This window comes from Carcharhinus amblyrhynchos, chromosome 2, assembly GCF_965287045.1.
Source record: "Carcharhinus amblyrhynchos chromosome 2, sCarAmb.v2.hapA, whole genome shotgun sequence".
NCBI lineage: Eukaryota > Metazoa > Chordata > Chondrichthyes > Carcharhiniformes > Carcharhinidae > Carcharhinus > Carcharhinus amblyrhynchos.
This window is the reverse complement of record NC_137325.1, coordinates 76868589-76893627: the sequence shown is the minus strand read 5'-3', so window position 1 is coordinate 76893627 and position 25039 is coordinate 76868589. Positions and strand designations below refer to the sequence as shown.

General features: G+C 42.7%; 1 protein-coding gene across 1 annotated transcript in view; it reads left to right on the top strand.

Annotated features, from left to right (window-relative positions):
* Positions 1-3109: 3109 nt before the first annotated feature.
* The window catches only part of LOC145361071 (neurexophilin-1), a 124345-nt gene continuing 102415 nt past the window's right edge, over positions 3110-25039 (top strand). The window contains exon 1 of the mRNA XM_080216645.1: positions 3110-3454. Within this exon, the coding sequence (XP_080072771.1) occupies positions 3401-3454 (54 nt within the window). The 5' untranslated portion in view covers positions 3110-3400. The remainder of the gene's footprint in view (positions 3455-25039) is intronic.

Below are 25039 nucleotides of genomic sequence, written 5' to 3'. Positions count from 1 at the left end.
CATTTTACCTCCAGCTATTTCTATTTATAGCGCCAGGAATACTCCTGCGTTTTCGCACTGAGATTTGGTGCCCATTGTTTTGACTGAAATACAACCAGATTTGTAAAAGAATGTTGTTTCATTGGATGGATGAAACTGTGTGTGTAACATTCGTTCGACTATTATTAGTAAGAGATATCTGCCCTCAGAGCTGTTTGTGTTGGGCTGTGATTTGCAGAGAGAGAATAATCTGACAATGTGTGACAGAAGCAAAGGGATCCTTTCCATCGGGTTCTCCATCACTACTGATGCCACGGGGTTCCCAGTGTTTTTATTTGACTTCACACACTATTCTTTACCGTTCTCACCCCGCCAGGGAGTTTAATGATGACAGAAGGTGTCAGGATTTTATTTCAGAGAGCGCCCCGGGAATCGCTTGGTGCCAACATATTTATATAAGCACAGCATTTGGGAAAAAAAGGATCACGTTCCAGACTTCAGTTCGGAGACTGGCACCCCGGCAATGAGTCTGGTTTTGTCTCGCCGTCCCCCAAGGCCCTCAGGAGAGCCGGGAGTCCCGCCCTGATGCCGACACTATTTAGAGTCCAATACTACCCATAAATAGTCACAAGATGCCAGGCTGCAGCTTCATATGTGGCCTCCTCCTCGCCCTGTGTCTTCGACCCGTTGGTCCCAGATTCCCTCCCCGATAAAGTCGGAAACACCTCCCATTTAATACTTCAATCAGGACATTTGAACAGAACTTTAAATATTCCCTCTGTTTTGTGACTTCTACCTACAGCTCTTTCTTCACCATGTAATATTCGACTGTAGGGAATCTTGTCCTCTTGAGGGAGTCCTTTCTCTATCCTGGGGCTAAAAGGAAGCCAGATCTTGCACTGGGACCCCCACACTCACGTTAAAAATACCAGGGAAGGCTTTGTCTTTGCGTCATTCTATATAATACAACCCTCGGTTAATAGAAAGGAAATGTGAAGAGCGAATCCAGAGCCCGCCAGTTCATGGAGAGCAGCGAGGGAGGTCGCTTTCATATATGCATGTTTTAATCTAACTCCCTCAAAGCTGCCTTTTCGCTGTTCTTTAAGCTGCTACTTTTGCAACGGCGATACTCCGCACCGGCGCTTGAGCAGAGAGTTCCGCTGTGAAATCGGGGCAACTGGAGGCTCCTGGTGCGTGAACTGTGTGTGTATGTGTGTGTGTGTGTGTGTGTTGGGGAGAGGGAGGGAGGGGGAGACAAGCAATCTTTCCTTGTTGAATTTCCCCATCCTTAAATCTTCGAAATGCCAGAGAGCTCAGAAGCCGGGAGTTAGGAGTGTTTCCCTCTCTGCTAGCACTCCAGCGCAATTCTACAAGAACCATGGTCTTATATGAGGACAAAATATTGCTTAAAAAAAACTCTCCGCACCTTCTGCTGAGACAGAACAAGAATCAGGTAATCTATGTGGGGAGAAGGACTGGTTACACCTTACTATCATTAGCACAGTTCCAGTGAATCAGTAAGGTATTATTATCCGACTGATAACGCTCGGGTAATTATATATTATTAATAATGATGACATCAATTCAAAGGGAGGTTGATTGGGTAAACAACGTGAGTGGTATTTCAAAGTCAGGAGAGTGAAAATAATAAGCATGCTTAAAATCTGAGTGTGGCATTGATGTTCATCTAATGACATCTAAACAAAATAATTTGTACAGAACAATGCAAAATGTACTCATGATCCTTCAAAATAATGTCACGCAGTAGTTCAAATATCTGTGCAAAATACATAAACATTGGAACGATATCTATTCAGTTTGTGAGGTCTTAATGAGAGGAAAGTAATCTCGTCAGTCTGCAGAAATAATAACAATGTGATTAACATCATAACATTTGTCAACATTACAATTCCGCTGATGAAACGCTAACAATCTAACAATTATAATCAATAGATGCAGAATTGGTGAATTATAGGACCATTGTTCATGCATAAATATTGGGCATTGTTATTACTAATCAGATGGTGACTCTATAATACAAGAATAAAACAAATGAAGTACTACAGGCAGCACTGTAGTATACACACACACTTTCATTTACCAGCAGCACTCTGGAAGCACCCATATCTAGTGGTGAAGATACCTATTAACTAAATGAATAGAGAGGCGTCAAGAACCTCAAGGCAAGCATTTACTAACATTGTAAAACTAAACACCAAGTGAAAAGCTTGTCTAAAAGTGGAACATGCATGCATACGTTGTATTTGCATGGTGGTTTTGTGGGTTTATCTGCCACTCGGACCCGGCACCTTTGCCGGGGCTGATACACTGCCCTTCCTCTTATTGGGGCTGGGGGGCTGATGCAGAGTCTGGGGCTGATGCAGAGTCTAGGAGCCGATGTATAGTTTGGGGGCTGTGCAGAGTCTGGGGGTAGGGGGCTTATGCAGAGACTGGGGCTGATTAGAGTCTGGGGCTGATGCAGAGACTGGGGCTGATGCAGAGTCTGGGGGTAATGTAAAGACTGGGGGCTGATGTAGAGACTGGGGCTGATGTAAAGACTGGAGGCTGATGTAGACACTGAGGGTGATGAAGGGACTGGGGGCTGATGCAGAGACTGGGACTGGGGGCTGATGCAGAGTCTGGGGCTAATGCAGAGACTGGGGGTGATGAAGGGACTGAGGGCTGATGCAGAGGCTGGGGGCTGGTGCAGAGGCTGGGGGCTGATGGAGAGGCTGGGGGCTGATGGAGAGGCTGGGGGCTGATGCAGACTCTGGGGCTGATGCAGAGGCAGGGGGCTGATACAGATGCTGGGGGGGGGGGGGGGGGGGGCTGGCGCAGAGGCTGGGGGTTGATACAGAGTCTGGGGGCTGATGCAGTCTGGGCGATAATGTAGAATCCGGGACTGGGGGCTGATGCAGAGACCGGGGCTGGAGGCTGATGCAGAGACTGGGGGCTGGAGCTGAACACTGTGGCTGACACAGGGACTGAGGCTAAGATTGGGAGGGGGGGGGGGGGGGGGGGGCGCAGGGGGCTGGTGCCGGCCGCTGATAGGCAGCCGGCTGCCGATGTCACGGGCAGTGACGTGCTCGAGTGCAGCCAGCCCGGGCAGGATTGGCGTTTGGAACCGAGTTGAGGCGGCGGCAAAGAGGGGCTGATCACCAATGATCAGATTTAATCGTCCCTGAATTGAAACTTGGCAGGCACTGAATTATGAGATTGCTTCACTGTTTTGCTGGATTAATTCGCATTTAATCGTATTTTTTTTTATCTGAAGTTAACCTTGTTTAGTGGTCATGGGGTCTATAATTTCATTTTTGTTTAGATGTACAGGCTCGTGAAAGATCCCTCTTTGCTCTGGCGGATACAAGGTGGATCTATGTTAAGAAGCAAAGGGAAAGCAGAGGAAGTTTAAGAGAGGAGAATGCAGGCTGTTTATTGGTACGCTGTCCTTCTCCTTCAGAGCACTCTTTATCTGGTAAGTTTGCGTTCGCTTTTAAATGCAACATTTAAAACGCTATAGTGCTGAGCTGCTGTACCTATTTACAGGTTACATTGTGGATCTGGAAGAAGGAATCATTGTCTGCTGCTGCTGAATTAGTGAATGGGTGTTGTAGGGCTGTAGTAACCTTTCCCGGTATGGTGAGCTCAATGGTTCATTTAAACAGTTTAAATTCCAGCAGACTTCGTATCTATGATCAACATGCAGCGCTTTATACCTACCGGTGACAGAATAGGATTGTAAATGATTGGAAATCTGAGAGTTTTTATTCCACTCCCTAGATCTGAAAATGAATCCTCCTAGATTTTTCTCATTTGTTAGGTGCGAGCTGACTGGAGACTCGGAGAGAATATTTACAATAGTGTAGCAACTGGCAAATCTATATTAGCTGTTAGGGCTCCTTTGATTTCCCCCCCCCTCTCTGTCAGAGTTACATTCTACAGGTCGGAGTAACAATTGTGTAGGTTGTGTAGATGAGCGGAATTATTTTGGTTGCTTCTCGGCATTAACGCCAGTGTGAGTCTGTCACCTCAATCTGCACAAGATACCTACTTTAGCTCATATATAATAAGAATCAGGGATTTTCCGACGGTCCTCAATGTCGCATAACCATTCACAGCAACACCTTGATTTGATTTTTTAATGTTATGATAGCGTGTATCTATAGATCTTTTATGGTCTTCTGCCAGTTATAAAGGAAAACTTGTCTTAAGGAAGAACGCCTGGAGCCTTGGACACTTATACTGGCGGCCTCTGTGGAGTTGCTTCTTGTAAATGGGAGTACAGACAACACTGATTGTAGTTAGAACATTACGTCGACAGAGTGTGCTGTGGATCACAAAATGTTCTTCAAGAACATGTTTAACTGCACATTTGAGGGCGAGGAACGCACATATTTTATTACTGGGAACCCAACACGTCTTTCAGCACAATGGATAAACATTTATTTCTAACTCTCCTTACTTGGTAAATTGTACTGTGCGATATTGGTCTTGAAATTTGACCTGATAACAGCTAATCTGTAGGCCCTAGTTATTCTGTACAGGTGGGACTGCGGAATGTTTTTAACTGGGGTGTTCTCAAATAGTTAAAACGAGTAAATAAATAATGTAACAATGGGGTAAAAGCAGCACGGAAGTGGCACAGAGAAGGGGGCAAAAAGAGAAGGGATAAAATGTTCGAGAAATGTTCGTGGGTGGTGAAATGAAGAGAATGGGAATAAAAGAGAAGCGAAAAGTATCTCCATAATTATCTACATTCCATTGTATAACTGTGTTGTTGTTGAATTCAGTCAGCTGGAGCCCATTTGTTAGAACATATGCAAAGGAAATATCTGATGATTAACTCCTGGAACGCAGCAAGGGGCCTTTTCTTCCAGTCCATATCAACTGAGAGAAAAGAATAAACGCTTAAGCCATCAGAACCCCTTAACTCAAAACGACTAACATTTAGGATCTCGGAAGATGTTCCTCATTGACCAATTGCTTTGGTTGCTTTCCAACACTTTAACATCCACGCACTTCTTTTAGAGTTGCATTCCATCTTTTCTAATATTGCCGCAGTGATTGTTTTCACTGTTTTCATCATAGCCGCATTCATTTTGTTGAAATTGTGAATAGGGAGCGTTCAGTGTAAGGATTATGCTGATTTAATTATCGCTTAGTTACAGACTTCATTAGCAGTAATGCCTTCTTGGTGCAAATTCGCTCTTAGAGTAAGATTTGTTAGTCCAAATCTTATGTCGCCTCTAATGGTGGAATTGCGATTCCAGTGATAATACAAAGGGAAAGTATCCAATATTGTATAGGCATTGTATTTTTAAAAGTCAAATAAACAACATGTTCAATGATAGTATAATTTTATCAAAGACTCCAAAATAACAGTTAAGAGCTTAAATGGGAAAAGGGAATTGGAGCAGGAGCCGAACTATTGAACAGCTTTGGATGAAAATAAACTGCAAATCCTTAAACACAGAGATCACAAAGCGACAATCTATAATTGGCTAATTTCGGGTGAATCTTACAAGGGGCTATCAAACACTTGAAGACTAGATGAACAATTAATTATAACATGTTTATTGACAATATGTGAGGCTCATTTAGTCTTCAATGCGAAGACATGCTGAATTTAAACACAAGGATGTCTATTGTTAAATAGACAGATCTCAGACATAAATGTGTAATCCTCCGAGTATTTCTAAGCTACAATACCTAACAATGACGCAAAGCTACAATGTCAGCATGACATTCCTGTATTCGAAGCATGTTGCCCGGAAATGAAGAGCTTTTAAAGACAACTTTTTGAGCTCTTTTACATTTCTTTGGAACACATACTTTACAGCGTCTGTTTCAGATGAACAATACAGAAATATAGACTTATTCAAATTGAATAAGTCATATTCAAAGCGTGTAACTGTGAAAGAAAATAAAATCCTTGACAATAGAATAAATTGGAAAACTGTAATACTGAAAGGGACGGGTAGTTTTCTTTCACAGACAGCAGATCCGACCCCCCCTCCCCCATCTCACCTCCCCACCCACAACCTCACCTCCCCCCATAACAATCTCATCTCCCTCCCAACAACCTCGCCTTCCTCCTCCCCCCTCTTCCTTCCATCACTCCAGCTTCGGAGTTGGACTTCGATTTGCCCTGAATCCCAGGGCGAGAAATCTCTTTCACAAGCTATCTGCAGTCTTTGAAAGAAGCATTCCTGGACATTAGCCAAACACCCGATAGACCGAAGCCTCGGGCAGGGGAGGAATGTTGAAGCAATGGCCAGCTGTTTTACAAAGGGAAGAAGACAATCAGCTGGGAAGTGACGGCAACATATGGCACACGCCTAGCTATCGGAATGGACAGAAGCTCAGGGCCATTCCTTCAGCAAGGGTCAAGCTAGGATGCAAGGTGTGCGAAGGATTTCCTTCACATGGAGATGGGGGAGGACATAGTATATATCAACAATATAAAGTGCAAACAAACAAAAAATAGCGGGATGCCCACAGAAATGCTTTGTTGGTAATAACCAATGGCCTTTTCAGTATTGTACAGATCAGGGATAAATCTAGGTATCAATAATTCTGATGCCAAGAAGGACAATTGAAGTCGTTCTGTATCATTGTCGAAATTTCTCATACATTTCGCAGGTATATAAAGGCCGTGTCGGATTTGGTTTGATCACGGTTGAAGACTATTTAATTACACTGCCCTACAGTAAATGGCACAACTCCCTTGGTGGATGTTTTCCAAATTTTCAGTGATTTTGATGGCTCCGTGGCTTATTACCACCCTCCTGGAATAGTCCTGCATGCATTCGGCTACATTTATGACAACATTAATGGAGCGTTTCGTTATGTGCTAATTGCCAACAGGTACATCCCATAAGTACATAACTGAAACCTTCATTTTCCAAAGTTGTAAAAAAACAATTGTTGAGGTACCTGCAGGACATCGACTATCGCGTGGTTAGAATAATTTACCCCCATCAACTTCTCTTCAGACTTTTATCATCAGTCCACTGGTAACGGATTAGGTATATTTTTAATTCACTCTAATTTTTAGTGAGGGGAATTGTAATTTATTCGATTTTGTAGCCCTTTTACAGTAGTACATTTATCTTTTTTTTGGCTTGGACAGCGTGCCCGGGGAATGAAGTAACTCCTCACTATTTGGCCAGTGGTTGGCGCTGTGAAGTGTTTCCCCCCTGGCTAACCAAGTCTGCAGCCCAATCTTAACTGGAACCACAGTCTACAGTGCTGTTTCCAATAATGGAAATGCCTACATAACAGTCTGTGGATTTGAATGTAAATGTATTCGCGATGATGAGGCCCATATCTATACATGTGTGTATATTAGACAGGTGTCCCAGAGGTATTCAATACTCCTTTACTCTCAGTGCTTCCAATGCCATTTGCATTCCTGTTAGCTAGCTTATTTAATAGGAAGGGAGTATTCATGTATTTGATTCTCTTGGAATTCTATGTAGCTCGGTTGTAATCATCAACGTTTTGAGGAGCTGCAGGATTTCTCCACTCTTGTGAAAACATAGCTGAGATATTGGCTGTAAAATTATATGTCTGTGCGGCGTGGGGGGGGGGGTGGTGGTGGGTGGTGGAGAGAAGGGAGGTGCATGAATAAGTTAGATATGTCATTGCAATAAAACAATAAATGGCATTGAGGAAACGATTTCAGTTATTTTTCCATTACTTTCTCTCTAAAACCACGTTATTTGGGGTTCAGGGCGTACACAGAGGGCGCCGCAAGTTAAACAAATAGATTTGATTAAGGTACCCCAAGAAATCGAAATATTAGACAATTATTACCATGGGCTAAGTTCTGTACTTTTCTGGGATTCGCGCGTTTCAAAGTACAGAGGCGGTTTCATTCCTGGCGAATGCGAGCAGGAATATTGGAAGCCGCTCTCTTTTACGGAAATGACTACCGAACCTTTCGAAGCAGAATGATCCCTGCATGCCGAACTCCCTCTCTGACCCAGCCATTGGCACGCAGAAAGCAAAAATGAAAGCATTCCTGTGTACAGTGCAAGATTACCCCGCTCCTCTGTAAGCTAAACTCAAAACAACTGCTCTATCACACAGTTGTAGACATTTTCTATACAGCAAAGAGTCATGTTGATCAGCTGCATTTTATCAAAGTGGCAATAAAGTGAAATAAAAATATTTAGCTTTTCGTCAGCAAAAAAGGAGCTTCGGTTGTAAGGATGTCATTTAATTCAGCTTGAAAGTCAAATGAATTACGTTTAATGAAAGTGCTCCCAAGATGAATATTAGCAGCGATTTCCTCTGTTGCTCTGGCACACACACGCCAAGGATATCTGATGCATTTAATAGAAGATAAGGAAAACTGGTTGAAAGAACACGTCTTTAAAAAATAACTTTTCCAAGTGAATTAGCCAACTAGAGATATTTGAATACGAACCAAATTTAAGGATTATAGGATTGAATGACGGAGAGACATGGATCCAAATTAATATAATATTTCGGAGTGCATATTAATCGGAGATTTGCCAGGAACCATTTGTTGATAAGATAACTGCAACATTCAGACAACACAATCGTCTTAGTGTACAAGTTAGATCTCGGCCATTTGTTAGGTGCTGGGTGGCATTACAGGCCAGTTAAGCTTGGGTAATCTCACCGTTGGCAGGAATTGCAGTCAGTCCCACTTTCCCGTGTTGTTAATTAAAGATTTGCCATCACATTCCATTAAAATACATCACTTTATCTCTAGCCCGAAGCAGTAAAATTCCATCCGGGAAACAACGGAGCATGATATTCAATAGATAGCAAATGCCGAGGGGCTTTCTATCACCATTTCTGTGGCCATTTTATTATTGCCAGTTGCTCCAGCACATTCACATGTATACAAGTCAAATGTGAATTTGAGTTCCCCGTTTCAATGTCTGCAACAAACAAGTGACAACCATGTAAAAGCTTCACCTATTTAACGCCGATTTAAAATGCAATAGTGGAGTGGATGCTTACTGTACCATTCGCATTACATGCTTACTTAATGGATATTAATTACAGCTACTTGCGCTGGAATAGACAAAATGATAGATGTCGCTTCTGGATTTACGATTGAAGCGAATGGTCATTTTGTAATTTCTTTGATTTACTAGGTGTCCCAGCGATGCAATCATCTTTGCATATAAAGCAACAATTTTCCCTGGTAGCTTTTTGATGCAAAGAAGGTTAGCAGGAGAGGGATAAGTATTCCATTGGCGTCTTATCTAGGCCGGAAAATGCACACTCCATTCAAAAAGAGACGCGGTGCATCTTTTCACATGAGAACATGCCGCCGCCCGACACACTGCGACATTTTTTTAAATTCCCAATCTCTGTTGAACTCTGTAACACAATAAAAGCGCATTTCACCCTTTGAAATTTTACAGAATTACGTCCCTCTATAAAGATACGCAGAACCTTGCTTGCGTTCCCCACTCAGAGGGGTAAGCACTGGCCTGAATTTGATCAAATTGGTTTGAAGCTACCAAAACGTAAACGCTGCTAAAGTTTTACATTGCGCGTTTTATTTGTTGCGATTTGCCTGAAAGACTTATTTCAACCGTGAATGGGTTTCAGTTGTTACATTAAGGGGTATGTTGTGTCGGGGGAAAAAATACATTCGCCCACCCTCAAAACAAAATGACCGAATTGGTTTTGACACTCAGATAAAATCTTGAAGTATTTTAATTCCGATTATCGAGACTCAGAGGCTTGGGAAAGTAATGAGAGAAAGAGATAGGCTCCTATCGGGCCCTGCCATCAGGAACATATTTGCAAAGCCCTGGGCAATGCAGCAGAGCACAAAAAGACAACACGCAAACACACCGTCATGACAAAGCAAACCACATTCCCAGATCAGTCATTATTTTTGAACCCATTTCTTGGTGGAGAATGGTGCTTTGGAAAGTTGCTGCATGTGTACAGCTACGATAACACGCTTCTTGCTACAGCTCCAGATGGCAGTCTGGACCTGGCAGCACCAGTGCAATGGGAATAATATTATAAATTTGGCCCTTTTCTTTCAAATGAACAAACAATAAAATAAAAGACTGCATAAAAATACAACTGCCGTTAAGTAATAATGTTGAGGCGGATGGCGATTTGTACTGCTATTCTTGCATTAGAATGTGATATATTTTTCACATTATATAAACGATTTGCCCTAGTCAAATATCCAGATTGTATTTGCTACTGTGACATTTGACGACACGGAAGTGAGGACTTTTGTGTGTGCTTATATTTCACTAGCTATAGCAAAACATAATTACTCCTTGATGGACGCTGGCGATTCTTCTAACTGGATGGTGGAGTGGCCTCACTCATCTTTTATGAAGTTCGGAAAAATGTTCACCGACTGTGTTTTGATATTGGAATCAAATCTAACCAGAGACTGTCAATGAAAACAAATTAAATCTGAAGGAATAAAGTCCCACGATTTGTTTTTAACTATAGCAATCTGTTCTGTCTTTTATCGCGCATCATTTCCCGTTTAGTGCACTACACCTTACAGTATAAGAGCCAGTTCTATGATTACTTCAGTTGTGCAATTGGAAGATGACCCGAGTGCTTTACCACCGCAGTACTAAAGAGTGGGTTTTCTTGGGGTATGGGCGGGATGGGGTGGGGGTGGGGGAGAAGATGGCAATATTGACTCGTTCTCAATATTAACCGTTCTTACCACGTAATATGGCCAGTACAGTTATAACCAATGGATAGACTACTTCGTATCGTTGAACGATTACTACAGCAGTTTATCGTAATCTTTGCTGCTCGAAAATGTACACTTTTCCATCTGATTCTTCCTAGACATGTTACATTTCACCGCATTGTTGTTCGTTTTGATAAATTACTTACATTTTCAATGTTATCTCAAACTCGCTACAACTTGTAAACTACACTATTAACTCATTCTCACAGAACGATACTTACAAACAACAGCGATTGTCCCTTGGAAAGCAACTCAAATTGTAAAACATTGTAAACACTTGAGAATCTGATCACCAAACTCTGTCTAAACGGACACTCCAATTGCTTAAGGATCGCCTGACATGAACTGGGCACTTTTGTCATCTGCATTAATTTTCTTGGCCCATCATTCTCTCCCATACACCAAGCGGATTCGACATTTTGTTCACAAAGTAAATCTGTTAAAAATGCAGAACATGACCTCCCAAATGTGTGTTTTGCTTCAACTCTTAATGTGTAGTCCACAAAATTGCATTCTGGGCGCCGCTAAGTGTTGATCCATAACACTTGATCCAAAACAGACTAATCAAAACACAGAGCTACTTTTGTCCAAGAAAACACAAGATTGACGAACAGTTGAAATGACTAACTTTACAAAGGCTCCCACATTGATGTAAAGGCGAAGGCTAAAAAATACTCTAAAATCAGTTGTGTGATATTACCTTATAAGATATAAGTATATGTCTCCTGACTAAAATGCAAATTACCTGTACTCATCACAACCTTGCTGATTTACCCACCCTCACAAAAGTTTGTCCACTATGTGTGAACTGTAATTCCAATCAACTTCTTATAAAAACCAAATACCTGAAAGCATCTAAGATTCTGTCTAGAATTTACAATGTGGACTGTGAGTAGTCTCAATCCGGTTGCAGCATGGATTGATAATTTGTTGAATAGTGCACACTTTAGGATGATGGCACGATGCAATAAGATTTAGCAGCAATCAAACAACCCAGTCATGGAATCTCCTTTGTCTTGGGCTATTGACCCAGCAAATGCTAGATGAGGCAGTTCCACACCTCCCCCACCACGCCCCTCGCCCCCACGCCCACCTCCTCTCTGATCCAGGTCCTCATGTAAAAAGTGGATGGTAGTCTTGGAAAATAGCAAACTTCAGCTGTGGTGATCAAAAATCATTGTAGCTACTGACTTCACCTGCAAGAGTAACGAGACACATTACACGCATATATACTTAGTTATTCAGTGATGAGCAATTGGCCAATGTTTTTAAAGGTCTGGCAGCATCTATGAAGAGAGAAACAGAGTTAACCTTTTCCATCCAATACGATTCTCCATTCGGAGGGAAGAGGTAGAAATGGTCTACCCACCTCTCCAATTCTGAACAGTCATAGTAGATTCAAAATATTAACTCACTTTCTTTCTCCACAGATTCTGCCAGGACTGCTGAGAACAACCCCCCCCCCCCAACATTTTCTATTTTCCCTTCAGATTTTCAGCATCTGCAGTATTTTGCATTTAGTTTGGTACTTTTGAAGCTTTCAGCCACGGATAGTATTTTCAGATCTATTGATGGGTAGATCAGGCTGATCCATCGCTGCAATCTGAAACTGGACCAGCTTCCCAATTTGGACCAAAGTGGGAACTGAACAAGGCCAGGAAAAAAAGAGTGCTTGTGGGAGGGCCTATCCTGATCCTACTTCCCAATGCGTATGTCGTTGAAATGAAGGTCTAGTACAGTTATTTGAAACAGAAAGATTTGCTGCTCTTGGGAAGTTCTTTGTAGACCATAGCATTTCAAGTGTAGATATAATTAAAGAATGCGATGAGGGTTTTTGCCTTTACCAGCCTTTCAGGCAGTAAGTTTCTGATTGGAACATAATAGTAGGAGCCTTTGCTTAGCAGTATAGGACATATTTCACCTGGGCCTGGTGGTTTAGCCACTTTCAAGAGTACTGAATGCTTTGCTATTTCCCTTCTCATTATGTTTATTCCATCCAATATTTCACAACCGTCTCCTTAACTTCAATGTTTGCACTGTCATTTTGGAAGACAGATGCAAAGTCTACATCATGAAACATGCTCACATCTTCCATCTCCACACACTTGCCTTTTGTTCTCCAATTGCCCCTACTCTTTTCCCAGCTACCCATTTTTAAATACTTTTTATTACATCGCTGTATTTATCTTGATTTTACCAGCTGATATTTTTCATGCCCTCTCTTCACTTTCCTCATTTCCTATATGGGTTCACTCCTGCCATTTTTATATTATTCTAGACTTGCGGCCGTATGTGACATCTGACACGCACTTTTGTTTTAAAATTCTTCTCCATGTGCTCTTTGACACGGCTGGCGGGACATTTTAAGATTTGTGAGTTCGGGTTGCACCTCTTGGCATTACACTGGAGTATTGGCCACACTGCCCATGCACATATCGCTGAGCACAAGGCTTTCAGAAGTGTTGACAAGATAGAAAGTCTAAGCATAGCATCAGTACCCAAAATCAAAAAAGGTAATCTACCAGAGATATTTTGCCATCGTTTTCTGCCAGAACGATCAGCGCATTCTTATTAGCACAAAGCACAATTATAACACAGGTCAAGTTTACAGCGTATTGCAAAGTCATTTAGTTCTGGACTCAGACCGGATCCCTAATGTTGGAACAGTTACACAGAAATCGGAAATGATTGGGAATTGTCTGCTGCTTCGGCAACAACAACTTGCATTGATACAGCACCGTTTATGTAACGAAACAACCCAAGTCACTTAATGTCAGCTCAGTCAAAAAAATAAGTTGGCATAAAGCCAGAGAAATTTTAGGGTAACTGACTAAACTTGATCAAAAATGTCGGTCTCAAGGTGCAATTTTCATGGCGGATACAGAAATGGGAAGGTTTGAAGGAGGAACGCCACTGTTTAAGGCCTAGGCAGCTGAAACCGCTGCCAACGTGGGCCGATGAAAATAGAGGATGCTGAAAAAGGCCAAAGTTGGAGGAGTGCAGAGATATCGACGCAATGTGGCTCGCATGGAAGGATTCCATTGCAACCTTTCTCGGGCCTTGGTATTTTTGAAGACTGACTAATATCATGGTGCAAAGGCCCATTCAAATAAAGTCTTATAACAATATTAATACAGCTCGTCTCTAATCTCATGACGGTGAACGATGGAAACCAAGGCGTCTGACGTCTTTACAAAAGGAATGACTGATGGAAGGCGGAGGTAAGAAATTTCAGGATAGTGTCCTTTTCCCATCAGTGTTCTGAGGATATGTAGCCACACAACCCGAAAAGGCAAGACAAAAAGCAGAGGAGCTGCATTTACCTGAATATTAGCAATTCCATCAGCTTCTCAGCTCATCAGAATTGAAATAATAAATCAGGCCTATCTAAATTCATCCTGCTTGTGACGACTACTGCTTTGCCTGTATCCGTTTGAGATGAGTACAACCCACTTTACGAGAAGCGCAGTGTAGGTCTCCTGGAGCGATGCCCGTGCTGTGTTGTAAGTATTCAACATGCAAGGGATATTCCTTCCCCGCAGAACAGTTGATGGTTTTGATTCTGGGCCAACAAACCAAACTGATAACTAGAGGGCAGTTACCATGTGGGAATAGTTTCAGGGGGTAAGAATGATTCTTAAAAAAAACCTACCTCGACTGCAGCTTTGATTGGTGAATGGCTTCTGAACCACCAGAGTAAACACAGAATAAAAACAGAACTGATAAGAATCAAGAATTTTTTGAGACTGCAGAAATAAAAGGATTTTATGTAATTGTCGAACACACTTCCCGTGAGAGCAGGTACAGGAGATAGTCTCCGAAGCAATGTACTTGCTGCGCACATTGAGCAGTGAAGTGACGTTTCCAGTTCCTGTAACATTGACCCACTTTCCCAGATCCTGTCGATTTTAACACTGTTGACAATAATCTTTGTAAACTGTCACATGCCTGTTTCTGTAAATGAATGAAAAACAACCTAATGCAAAAACCACCTGACCTTTAATAACTTCAGGAAACCACTAAAGGTCTTGGCGATAGTGAGGACCTTCTAAGCCTGTTCCAATGGCGTCTAACGAAGAGGCTGAGGAGTTATGGGTTCAGTTTACTGCGATCACCTTCACGTAGAATTGCATTGCTAGATAACGCCAATTCTCCAGATCGTACAAGTCCTTTTTTCGACTCCCTCGACACATTAACCCTAAATTAATTGCTATACTGCCTCGTTTCCAATGGGAAAATGGTTGTTAAATAGAACGGGAAGCTTAGGACCTTGCCTCCCAGCATTGCCTGAGCTTTCACGGCCCATCCAACATCCCCACAACCATTACACTGGCCTCCAACATATTTTAAATGTGCAGTGCATTTATTGTTCTGCAGAAATTAGGTGCTTCTAAGGTTATAATAAACACTGAATACATTCTGCTAAACTGCATCTGAATTATCCAGGAAGTTTGTCAATAAGCACTAATGCACATTGGTGCATTGAAAACATTATCATTACAATATGGATGTCTGAATAATTTTACAGGGACGGTTACGCGATTTGTTTTCATAATTGTATCTTGCTTTTGCAGTTCTCTGGGTTTATTTTTTCGTTCACCGTTCTGTTACCTACATGACACAAAGGGTAATTAGTAGTAACCCATTTAGAGGCTGTTTCTAATTGGTATCAGTAGGCAAATTCTCTCCCCGGATTTCTTTTTCAGATGCACAGTAATGTAACTGCGTATCCCAGAACAGTTGGCTAACGACTGCTTCTCTGCTATAATGAGGTTTTTAACTGAAACATTAACAATTTACTCTCATGATTTCACAATAAGTTTCACCACATTTGCAGGATTTGGATTTGCGTCTCACGAAGACTCGAACCTACATGGATTCGCAAACTCTACATCTATCTTTTCCGATGAGCTGTTAATTAGCTCTTGCGATTTATAGTTCCATAAATCTACAATGCAATAATTAAGTCGCTGCTGTAGGTAATAAGATGTCTGAGTATTTGGGTTATAAGAACAGAGATAGCAATGACCAAGAACAGGTCACAAATCCACAAACTGCCCAAGAACGCCACCTTTATTAAGCTAGTCCATAATGTCCATATAATATATGCTATACAGCGTACATTCTTAGGAGGCTGTTGCATTTTTCGTGGCAGGTGAAACCATAAAATTGGTTTGCCTTCGTATGATCTAGGAATAATACCTCCCCCTCCTCGAAAAGGCTTTCCGAGCAGCCTCTTATTAGTTAATTCCAAAGAGCTGGTCAGTGACAGGCCGACTGATAGATAACCTGCCAAATGCAATCCTTTCAAAAGGATCAGCACTCAAGCGCAGTGATCATACACACTGCTAGACACTAGGCGACTCTTGTTGCAGTCTTCTCTATTTGAAAATAAGAGGCGATCCAAGGTAATTTACCACAATCCTATGAACACTAATCTTCTATTGACATTCCGCACCTCCAGAGAGCGAGCAGTTGACGAGGATCTGTCATTGAATGCACTGTTATTGACAGACCAGGCTGTGATTCATGGTGCTTTTGATCAATGAAACGTAATTGTAATTGAGTATATTGTGAAAATAATATAGAGGCTTTTCTGGCAACACGTTGTTATTTTGCTCCATTCAACATCCTAGAGCGATACGAATCCACATAAGCACGCGTTATTTACATCATTTATATAATTTTCACATTTCTTATTATACTATGGACCCACTGTGCATGTCTTGGCAACCACAGGGTTATTATTACCACCAGCGATTCGGATTAGTATTTTTCTATGAGATTGTATCGATGAGTAAGGATTGTCGCCTCAGAGATAACCTTGTTCACATCCGCAATACGCAGCCTTTATTAACATAATTCTATACACGCTGGATTCATGCATGCCACTCAACGGGGATTTTCTGAGATTCCAGTCAAATTATGTTTTGGGATGGTGGATTTTCCACTCGCACTGTTTGAGTGCAGCATCGGATTCTACCACAAAGTGATCGTCCGTCTCTTCCTGCTTACAGTCAGGATGCTGCTGGGCTCAGTCCAGCTTCGACCCTTCTCTCTCCTTCCTCCCATTCAGTAACAGCGGGGGGAGGATATGGATTATCCTTCCTGAGTAGTAGGTGGGTGGGCGGGGGGGGAGGGGGGAGGGAGGATGTTGGTGGTGGGGGTGGAATGACAACCACTGGGTGGGGGTGGGGCGGGGAACGTCTTTAATTTGTCTAAAAGTGGTTTGCAACGTGGACGCTGTCAAGCATTGCACACACACACAAAAACCCGGCAAAATTTAATTGGACTGTCAAATATCTCCGCACTCTTGTCACAGCGAAGTTCTATAATTCGCTGTCAAAAGACCAAGTAGTTCATTCGAGGAGGTGGAACCTAATTAAAGGACCGCCTGCTGTGCTGACCCGTGGCTGGATCAGTTCAATCCTATTTTGTGCAAGGATTTCTTCTCTCTCTAGAATAAAGATCTGTATTTATATTGTGTCTATTCTAATCTCGGATCATTCCAAAACACTTGCAGCCAGTGAAGTACGTGTATTTTTTTGAATTGTGGGGAGACACAGTAATGCCTCACGTTGATGTTGGTTTTTCTGGATCGGAAATTAGCATTTGAGTGCGTGTTAATAATTCGCCAATGTTAGAGCTACCTGTTTCAAGTGGTATCTGACTCATAGGAAACTTCGATCTACTTTGCAGCCTAAACGGGAACTACATATCCTGCCTGGCTGCACACGCAGCTGTACCTGGCTGCCACACACTTTTAGGATCGACATTGCAGACTCTGCCTCTGGCTAATGCTCATTACCTCAAGTGCAGGTTAGGTGGATTGGCCATGCTAAATGGTCCTTTAATGTTTCAAGGTGTGTAGGTTAGGGGGATTAGCGGGACAAATAAGTGGGGTTACAGGGATTGTGTCTGAGTGGGATGCTCTGTTGGAGAATCTGTGTGGACTCGATGGGTCGAGTCCGCACAGATTCTGCAGTGTAGGAATTTAATGATACACACCATAGAGTCGGAGACCTGTTTCCACCCACTCTTAGTGCAACCTGGTTAGCACCATACACGTGAGGTGAACGTGGCATTTCTGGTTCCCAGCCTTGCCTTCTGCCAGATCACTAGCTATGCTTTGGCACTAAGACCACCATGGCAGAGGCTCCTGGAGGTACAAGAGGAGATATTCTTGAGTACATTAAAATCCCCTTCTCTCCCTGGGGTATTAATCTGTTAGGACCCTGTTTCTGTAGCAACTGATCGCTTGTGAGAAATAAATTCGACTTTCCTGTTAAAAGCAGAAAAGAATAACAAGACAGGATTTCACATTTTAAGATGTTTACTGTAACAATATACTAAAAACAGGATTGACTAAACACTATCTTTTTAAGCAATCCATACTTTAAACCACAGAATAGAATATTCCCTTGTTATTTTCACCAGAATGGAGAAAACATAAGTTGCAATGTCCTTTAAGTAGACGCTCAGTTCTCCCAAAATCAATTCCAAAATTATTCTTAGCTTTCAAAGATTTACTTCTGTTCTTTTCCTTTCACAGCCTGGTAACTTCTAGCCAGAGGACTGTCCTTCACCACAAGAGTATTTCTGAGGATTTCCTCTCTAGCTCATGCTGGCTAATCTTCCACGTTCATTTTAACTCTTCACAAACTTGATTTTTTTCCTTCTGACTATTAATTTACACCCACATTCAGGCCAGTGAACCATGGAAGCTTTAGTCTCAAGTTGTTTTCTCTCTCACCCAGATTCTAGCAGAATAACCCACTTGTCTGTGATATTCAGTCTTAAGAAAATCTGTAAGCTAATATTGCAATGACTTCCCCTATACCTTTCCCATCTTAAAAGCCATCACCATGGCAATTTCACTCACAAGTAGGATTAGGTGAAGTCGGTAGAAATGCTGATTAGCAATCCTTGGAATCCCAGTGCTCTGGAAGTAAATATACAGTTTGAAGCACAATTGTTTGCAACTTGACATTCTCAAATCATTTCTGGGACTTTGGAGATATTGATAGCACACAAGCTTCTGCCATTGTCTCCATGCATAAATACCTTGCACATTCGCAATCTGGACCCCCCTTAAATCTCCCAATAAACAAACCAGCTAGGCTTGCTGTCAGACAGGCACATAGATGAACAGGTTGCATAACCTCTTCACTTTCCCTAAATTACAGATATAGCCCCCATACATCAGAATCTTTTAAAACTCGTAACTGTGACAAATATCACATTGGGATTTTCTGGCTAATCCTCATGAATAGTCAAAAGATTTTGATCGCGCATGCTGAACATTCAACTTTAGGCTTCATGGTTAGATACAATGCTTTACTTTCTTGCCCCTTCCATCAGTCTGTGCCCCTATGCGAAGGGTGACCATGGCCATGTTAATCACTGGATAGAAAATCCTGGCATTCCCAGGCTAGAACAAAAGAAGTAAAATCTACTTCAAGTTCAGAGAGTTCCTGTAAGAGTGACATTTCGTGCAAAGTTTTAAAAGCTTACAGGAAATATATAATTGTACTCTGGTCATATGTTTTACAACAGGATATGAGATAATCCCCAAACAGGCGCTCACAAGCTTTGACTTTAATGGATTTGGTTATAGATTGGCACGTACACCGGATTTATTGGTGTAAAAGTAATCACATGACTGCAGTTTCAAACCCTAAAGTTGTAAGCAAAATCCTCGCGATTCGTGAAGCATTTAATTATCCATGGTATTTGGTGGCAACATGTTTTGCAAATGAAATGGCAATAGAGAGACGAAGGAATCATTATCTTAAATATAGAGGTAAGCTATTAATTTGACAATTTTAGAACCTGTATGTATAGTATTAGATGTCTAGTTTACATTCATTGCTTGAATCTCAAATATTACAAAAGCTTTTATTCCTCTCTATCCATAATGTTTTTTAATGATACATCCTATGATCATAATAAAATTAAAACATTGGTAATGAAAACTAAAAGCAATTAAAATTACATTGATTTATGTTTGCAAGGCTATTGTGAAGCAATTATAGGCCAATGTAACCTTTGATTCACAGAATGTTATAAAAATACATTTTTATAACTATGAAACAGAAGTTAAAAAGTAGCAAGTAGAGTGCAATATTTTCTGGAAAAAAATTACTTATTGACTCCAGTAATACTTCTAGTTGTCACAGATTGTAGTGAGTTATGGTAACGATGAAGTAAGTGGTGCATTTACTGTAAATCATCAATTGTTGATGTGCTCTACTTATGCAATGTCTACTATCAATTCCAAGAGATCTTATTGAGTATTTGAATACAATTTTTATTTAAATTACTATGCTTCACCAGTGCGGTTTTCATTTTGACTGCAATGTGATGGTCTCTTGAGTGATCCTGCAGGATTTTCTAATGCTCTGCTCTGGATGGCCAATTTGAGGCTAAGACATGGGGAGCAACATGACAGTATAGCACAGTTGTGAAGAAACAATGAGAATGACGTAAGCTTATGGATTGAATTTGAAGCAACTAATGTTGTTATGAACTACCGAGATTTTGTTAAGATGCTAATGGTATTCTCTTGTAGCTAGGGGAAGTCACATGTCCTCTTGTATACTCCTAACTCAAAGGTTCAGCCTGGTATTGGAAGCAGTATATCGGCATGGATAGAGAATTGGTTAATGGGCAGGAAACAACAAGTGGGGATGAGAGGTTCTTTTTCAGCTTTGTGACCTGTAACCACAAGGTACTTCTGAGGATCTCCTCTCTAGCTCATGCTACCTAATCTTCCAGCTTCATTTTAACTCTTCACGGTAGGGTTTCACAGGGGTCAGTGCTGGAAGCACAACTGTTTGCAATATGTACTCATGACTTAGAGGATGGAAGCAAATGTACTGTAGCCAAATTTGCAGACAACACTAAAATGTGTGGAAAGGCTAGTTGTGAGAGGGATATGAACAGTTTACAAAGAGATAGGTGCTGGAATTTTACTGCCTCGCCCACCTGAGCTCATAAGATCCTGCCTGAGGCCAACGGAGAATTCTGTTCTGTGAGCTGTGCCAGCCCTGATTCTGGGGCAGGCATGGCGGTAAAAATTCGGGTGGGGCACGATTCTTCCATCCCGCTGCACTGAATTTTTAGCACAGCGGGTTGGGAGATTTAAGCAGCACCCGATCCTTGGGATTCGCACTAGGCGTCCAGACCTGAGCACATCTCCCATTGATGTGAGCTGCATTAGATATGCAGGGGGCAATTTGAATGTAATTTAAATGGTATTAGCGGGTCCGGGACTGAATTCTTTGGGTCTGCTAGCTTCTTCCCCTGCCAGGAGTATTTCACTCCATCAGGGTTTACAGTAGCTCACCACTTGCAGAGAGCTGGTGGCTCATCCCCAATAGAGTGAAGGGGGGACAATCGAAGTTCCCCCAGAGGGCCTGGGGTGTGACCCTGGGCTTTGGAACCATGGCACTGCCAGCCTGGGCTCCCTGGTTCTGTCCATGGGGCAAAGTAAATGGGGATGGGGCATAATGAGGCAGGGTCTGATGGTGGGATGGTGATTGATGAGTTGGGGGGGGTTCTTACTGCCACTCTGCAGTCGGTTTCGGTCAGGGATGGAACCAGCGATGTCCGGGTCAGTGTGGGATGAAGAGGCCAGGAGGCTAGCCATGTCTGGATCACTGGGGAATGGGGAGTACAATGATATTTGGGTCACTGGGGAATGGGGAGGCTGGGAGGCTAGTGATGTCTGGGTCTGTGAGAGATGGGGAGGCGATATCTGAATCACTGGGGGATGGGGAAGCCAGCAGTGTTTGTGGGGGGCATGGTGCGAGACCAACAATCAGCCCAGTGATATCCTTGGGGAAGGAGGGTGGTGAGACCCCAGCAATCAGGCCAGCAATGTGCTTGGGGGAAGTGAGAGGCCAGCAATGTCTATGGGGTGTTGAGGCCAGTGATGTTTTTGCTGGGAGGACTTGTTTAGCAGTCTCCCAGAGTTGTGCGCATGTGCAGGGTCCCTCACAGGGAGCTGATTTCAGCCTCTTCGGCAGGAATAGGCCCTGCCTCCGAACTTCTGGACTGATTCATGCTAATGATCTGTGCAGCGCACAGAATGTAGGAGATTCATTTTGAAAGCCCCACTGAAAAAATAAACAATGCTATTTACTCCAATTTGACCCTTAGAATTTTTTTGGGAGAATCCTGGCCCTTGATAGGTTAAGTAAATGAATGGACAAAACTTTTGCAAATGGAGTATAATGTGGGAAAATCATTTTGGAAGAGAGGGCAAAGAACAGAGTATTATTTAAATAGGAAAAACTACAGAAAGCTGCATCTCAAAGGAGATTAGGATACTTGTGCATGAAACACAGAAAGCTAGCACACAGGTGCAGCAGGTAGTCAGGAAGGTTAATGGAATGTTGGTCCATATTTCAAAGTGGTTGGAAATTAGAGTAGGGAAGTCTTGCTGCAACTGTACAAGGTATTGGTGCGACCACAGAGGACCACTGTGTTTAACTTTGGCCTTCTTATTTAAGGAAGGGTATTTTCTTGGAGGCACTTTAGCAAAGGTTCACTGGGATGGAGGGATTTTTTAATGAGGAAAGCTTAAACAGGTTGGGACTCTACTCATTGTTCGTAGACATAGAATAGAATCCTACAGTGCAGGAAGAGGCCCTTCAGCCCATCGAGTCTGCACTGAACACAATCCCACCCAGGCCCTACCCCCATATCCCTATATATTTTACCCACTAATCCCTCTAACCTACACATCCCTCAACACTAAGGGGCAATTTCTTAGCATGGCCAATCAACCTAACCTGCACATCTTTGGACTGTGGGAGGAAACCAGATTACCCAGAGGAAACCCACACAGACACGAGGAGAATGCTCAAACTCCACACAGACAGTGACCCGAGCCAGGAATTGAACCCAGGACCCTGGAGCTGTGAAGCAGCAGTGCTAACCACTGTGCTACCATGCCGCCCATTGGAATTTTGGAAGAACATAAGAACATAAGAAATAGGAGCAGGAGTAGGCCATCTAGCCCTTCGAGCCTGCCCCGCCATTCAATAAGATCATGGCTGATCTGTCGTGGCTCAGTTCCACTTTCCCGCCCTCTCCCCATAACCCTTAATCCCCTCTCTTATCAAGAACCCATCAACCCACTTCTTAAAAATATTTAGCGAGGCAGCCTCCACCACTTCAACGGGCAGAGAATTCCAGAGATTCACCACCCTTTGAGTGAAGAAGTTCCTCCTCAACTCCGTTCTAAACCGCCTCCCCTTTATCTTGAGGCTGTGCCCCCTAGTCCTACTGTCTTTTTTGAGTGGGAAGAGTCTCTCCACCTCTATCCTATCCATCCCATTCATCATCTTATACGTCGCAATGAGATCTCCCCTCATTCTTCTAAACTCTAACGAGTACAAGCCTAGTTTATTCAGCCTCTCCTCATAGCTCAACCCCCTCAACTCCGGTATCAGCCTAGCAAACCTCCTCTGTACTCCCTCCAAGGCCAAAATATCCTTGCGTAAGTATGGTGCCCAAAACTGCACACAGTACTCCAGCTGCGGCCTCACCAATGCCCTATACAGCTGCAGCAAGACCTCCCTACTTTTATATTCAATCCCCCTTGCTATGAAGGCCAGCATCCCATTCGCCTTCCTGACCACCTGCTGCACCTGCAAGCTGGGTTTTTGTGACTCATGCACAAGGACCCCAAGGTCCCTCTGCACCGTTGCCTGCTGCAGTTTTACGCCACGTAAGTAATAATCCTTCCTACCATTCTTCCTACCAAAGTGGACCACCTCACACTTGCCAACATTAAATTCCATTTGCCATTTCCTGGCCCATTCGCCCAGCCTATCTAGATCCTTCTGCAGACTCTCCACACCCTCCGCACAATTTGCCTTTCCCCCAATCTTGGTGTCATCAGCAAATTTCGACACCCTACACTCGGTTCCCTCCTCCAGATCCCCTACCACTAGGTCCCCTTTCTCATCCTCTAAAGGACCAACGTTCACCCTAGCCAGCCTCTTCCTTTTTATATATTTATAAAAACTCTTGCTATCCTTTTTTATATTAAGTGCTAGCCCAGCTTCATAGCTTCTCCTACCCTCCTTTATCAACTTCTTTGTCAATCTTTGTTGACATTTAAACCTTTCCCAATCCTCTTCTCGCCCACTGCTCTTAGCTACTCTAAATTCCTCCGCTTTTAATTTAACACTTTCCTTCACCTCCTTCGTTATCCACGGCTTATTACCTCTCCTCCTACGGTCCTTTTTGACCATCGGAATAAATTTCTGCTGAGCACCAAGAAAGATCTCCTTAAAGATCCTCCACTGCTCCTCAGCAGACCTACCTTCCAACGCGCTCCCCCAGTCCACATTCGCCAATTCTTCTCTCATCCTACCATACTCCCCTTTATTCAAACAAAGGACGCGTGTCCGGGAACCCACTTTCTCCTCCTCCATCTGCAACAGAAACTCCACCATACAATGATCACTCTCTCCAAGAGGATCCTTCACCGCAAGGTCCCTAATTCTACCCGCCTCATTACATAGCACCAGATCCAAGATAGCTCGCTCCCTCGTCGGCTCCAACACACACTGTTCAAGGAAATTATCCCGGCAGCATTCCAAGAACTCCTCCACATCTCATTGAAACATATCAGATTCTTAAGGACTTGACAGGATAAATACTGAGAGGATGCTCCCCCTCATGGGAGAGTCTAGAACCAGAAGGTATAGTCTCAGAATAATGGAGCACCAATTTAAAACTGAAATGAAGAGGAATTTCTTCTCTCAGAGGGTTGTGAGTCTTTGGAACGCCCTGCCACAGAAATGTGGGTGTAGAGTCCTTGTCTACACTTAAGGTTGAGATATATAGATTTTCATATAATTGTGGAATCCCTACAGTGTAGAAAGAAGCAATTGAGTCTGCACTGACAACAATCTCACCCAGGCCCTAATCCCATAACCCTAAACATTTACCCTGCTGATCCCCTGACACTAAGGGTTGATTTAGTATGGCCAATCAATCTAACTTGCAATCTTCATAGTGTGGGAGGAAACTGGAGCACTGAAAGGAAACTTATGCAGACATGGGGAGAATGTGCAAACTCCACACAGACAGTCATCCAAGACCAGAACTGAACCCAGGTTCCTGGTGTTGTAAGGCAGAAGTGCTAACCACTTTGCCACCATTCTGCCCTATTTTTGATCAAGTAAGGGAATCAAGGGTTCTAGAGATAGGGCAGGAAAGTGGATGTGAAGAATTTTGGATCAGTTATGATCCTATAGAATGGTGGAGCAGGCTCGAGAGGTCGAATGGCCTACTTTTGTTCTTATT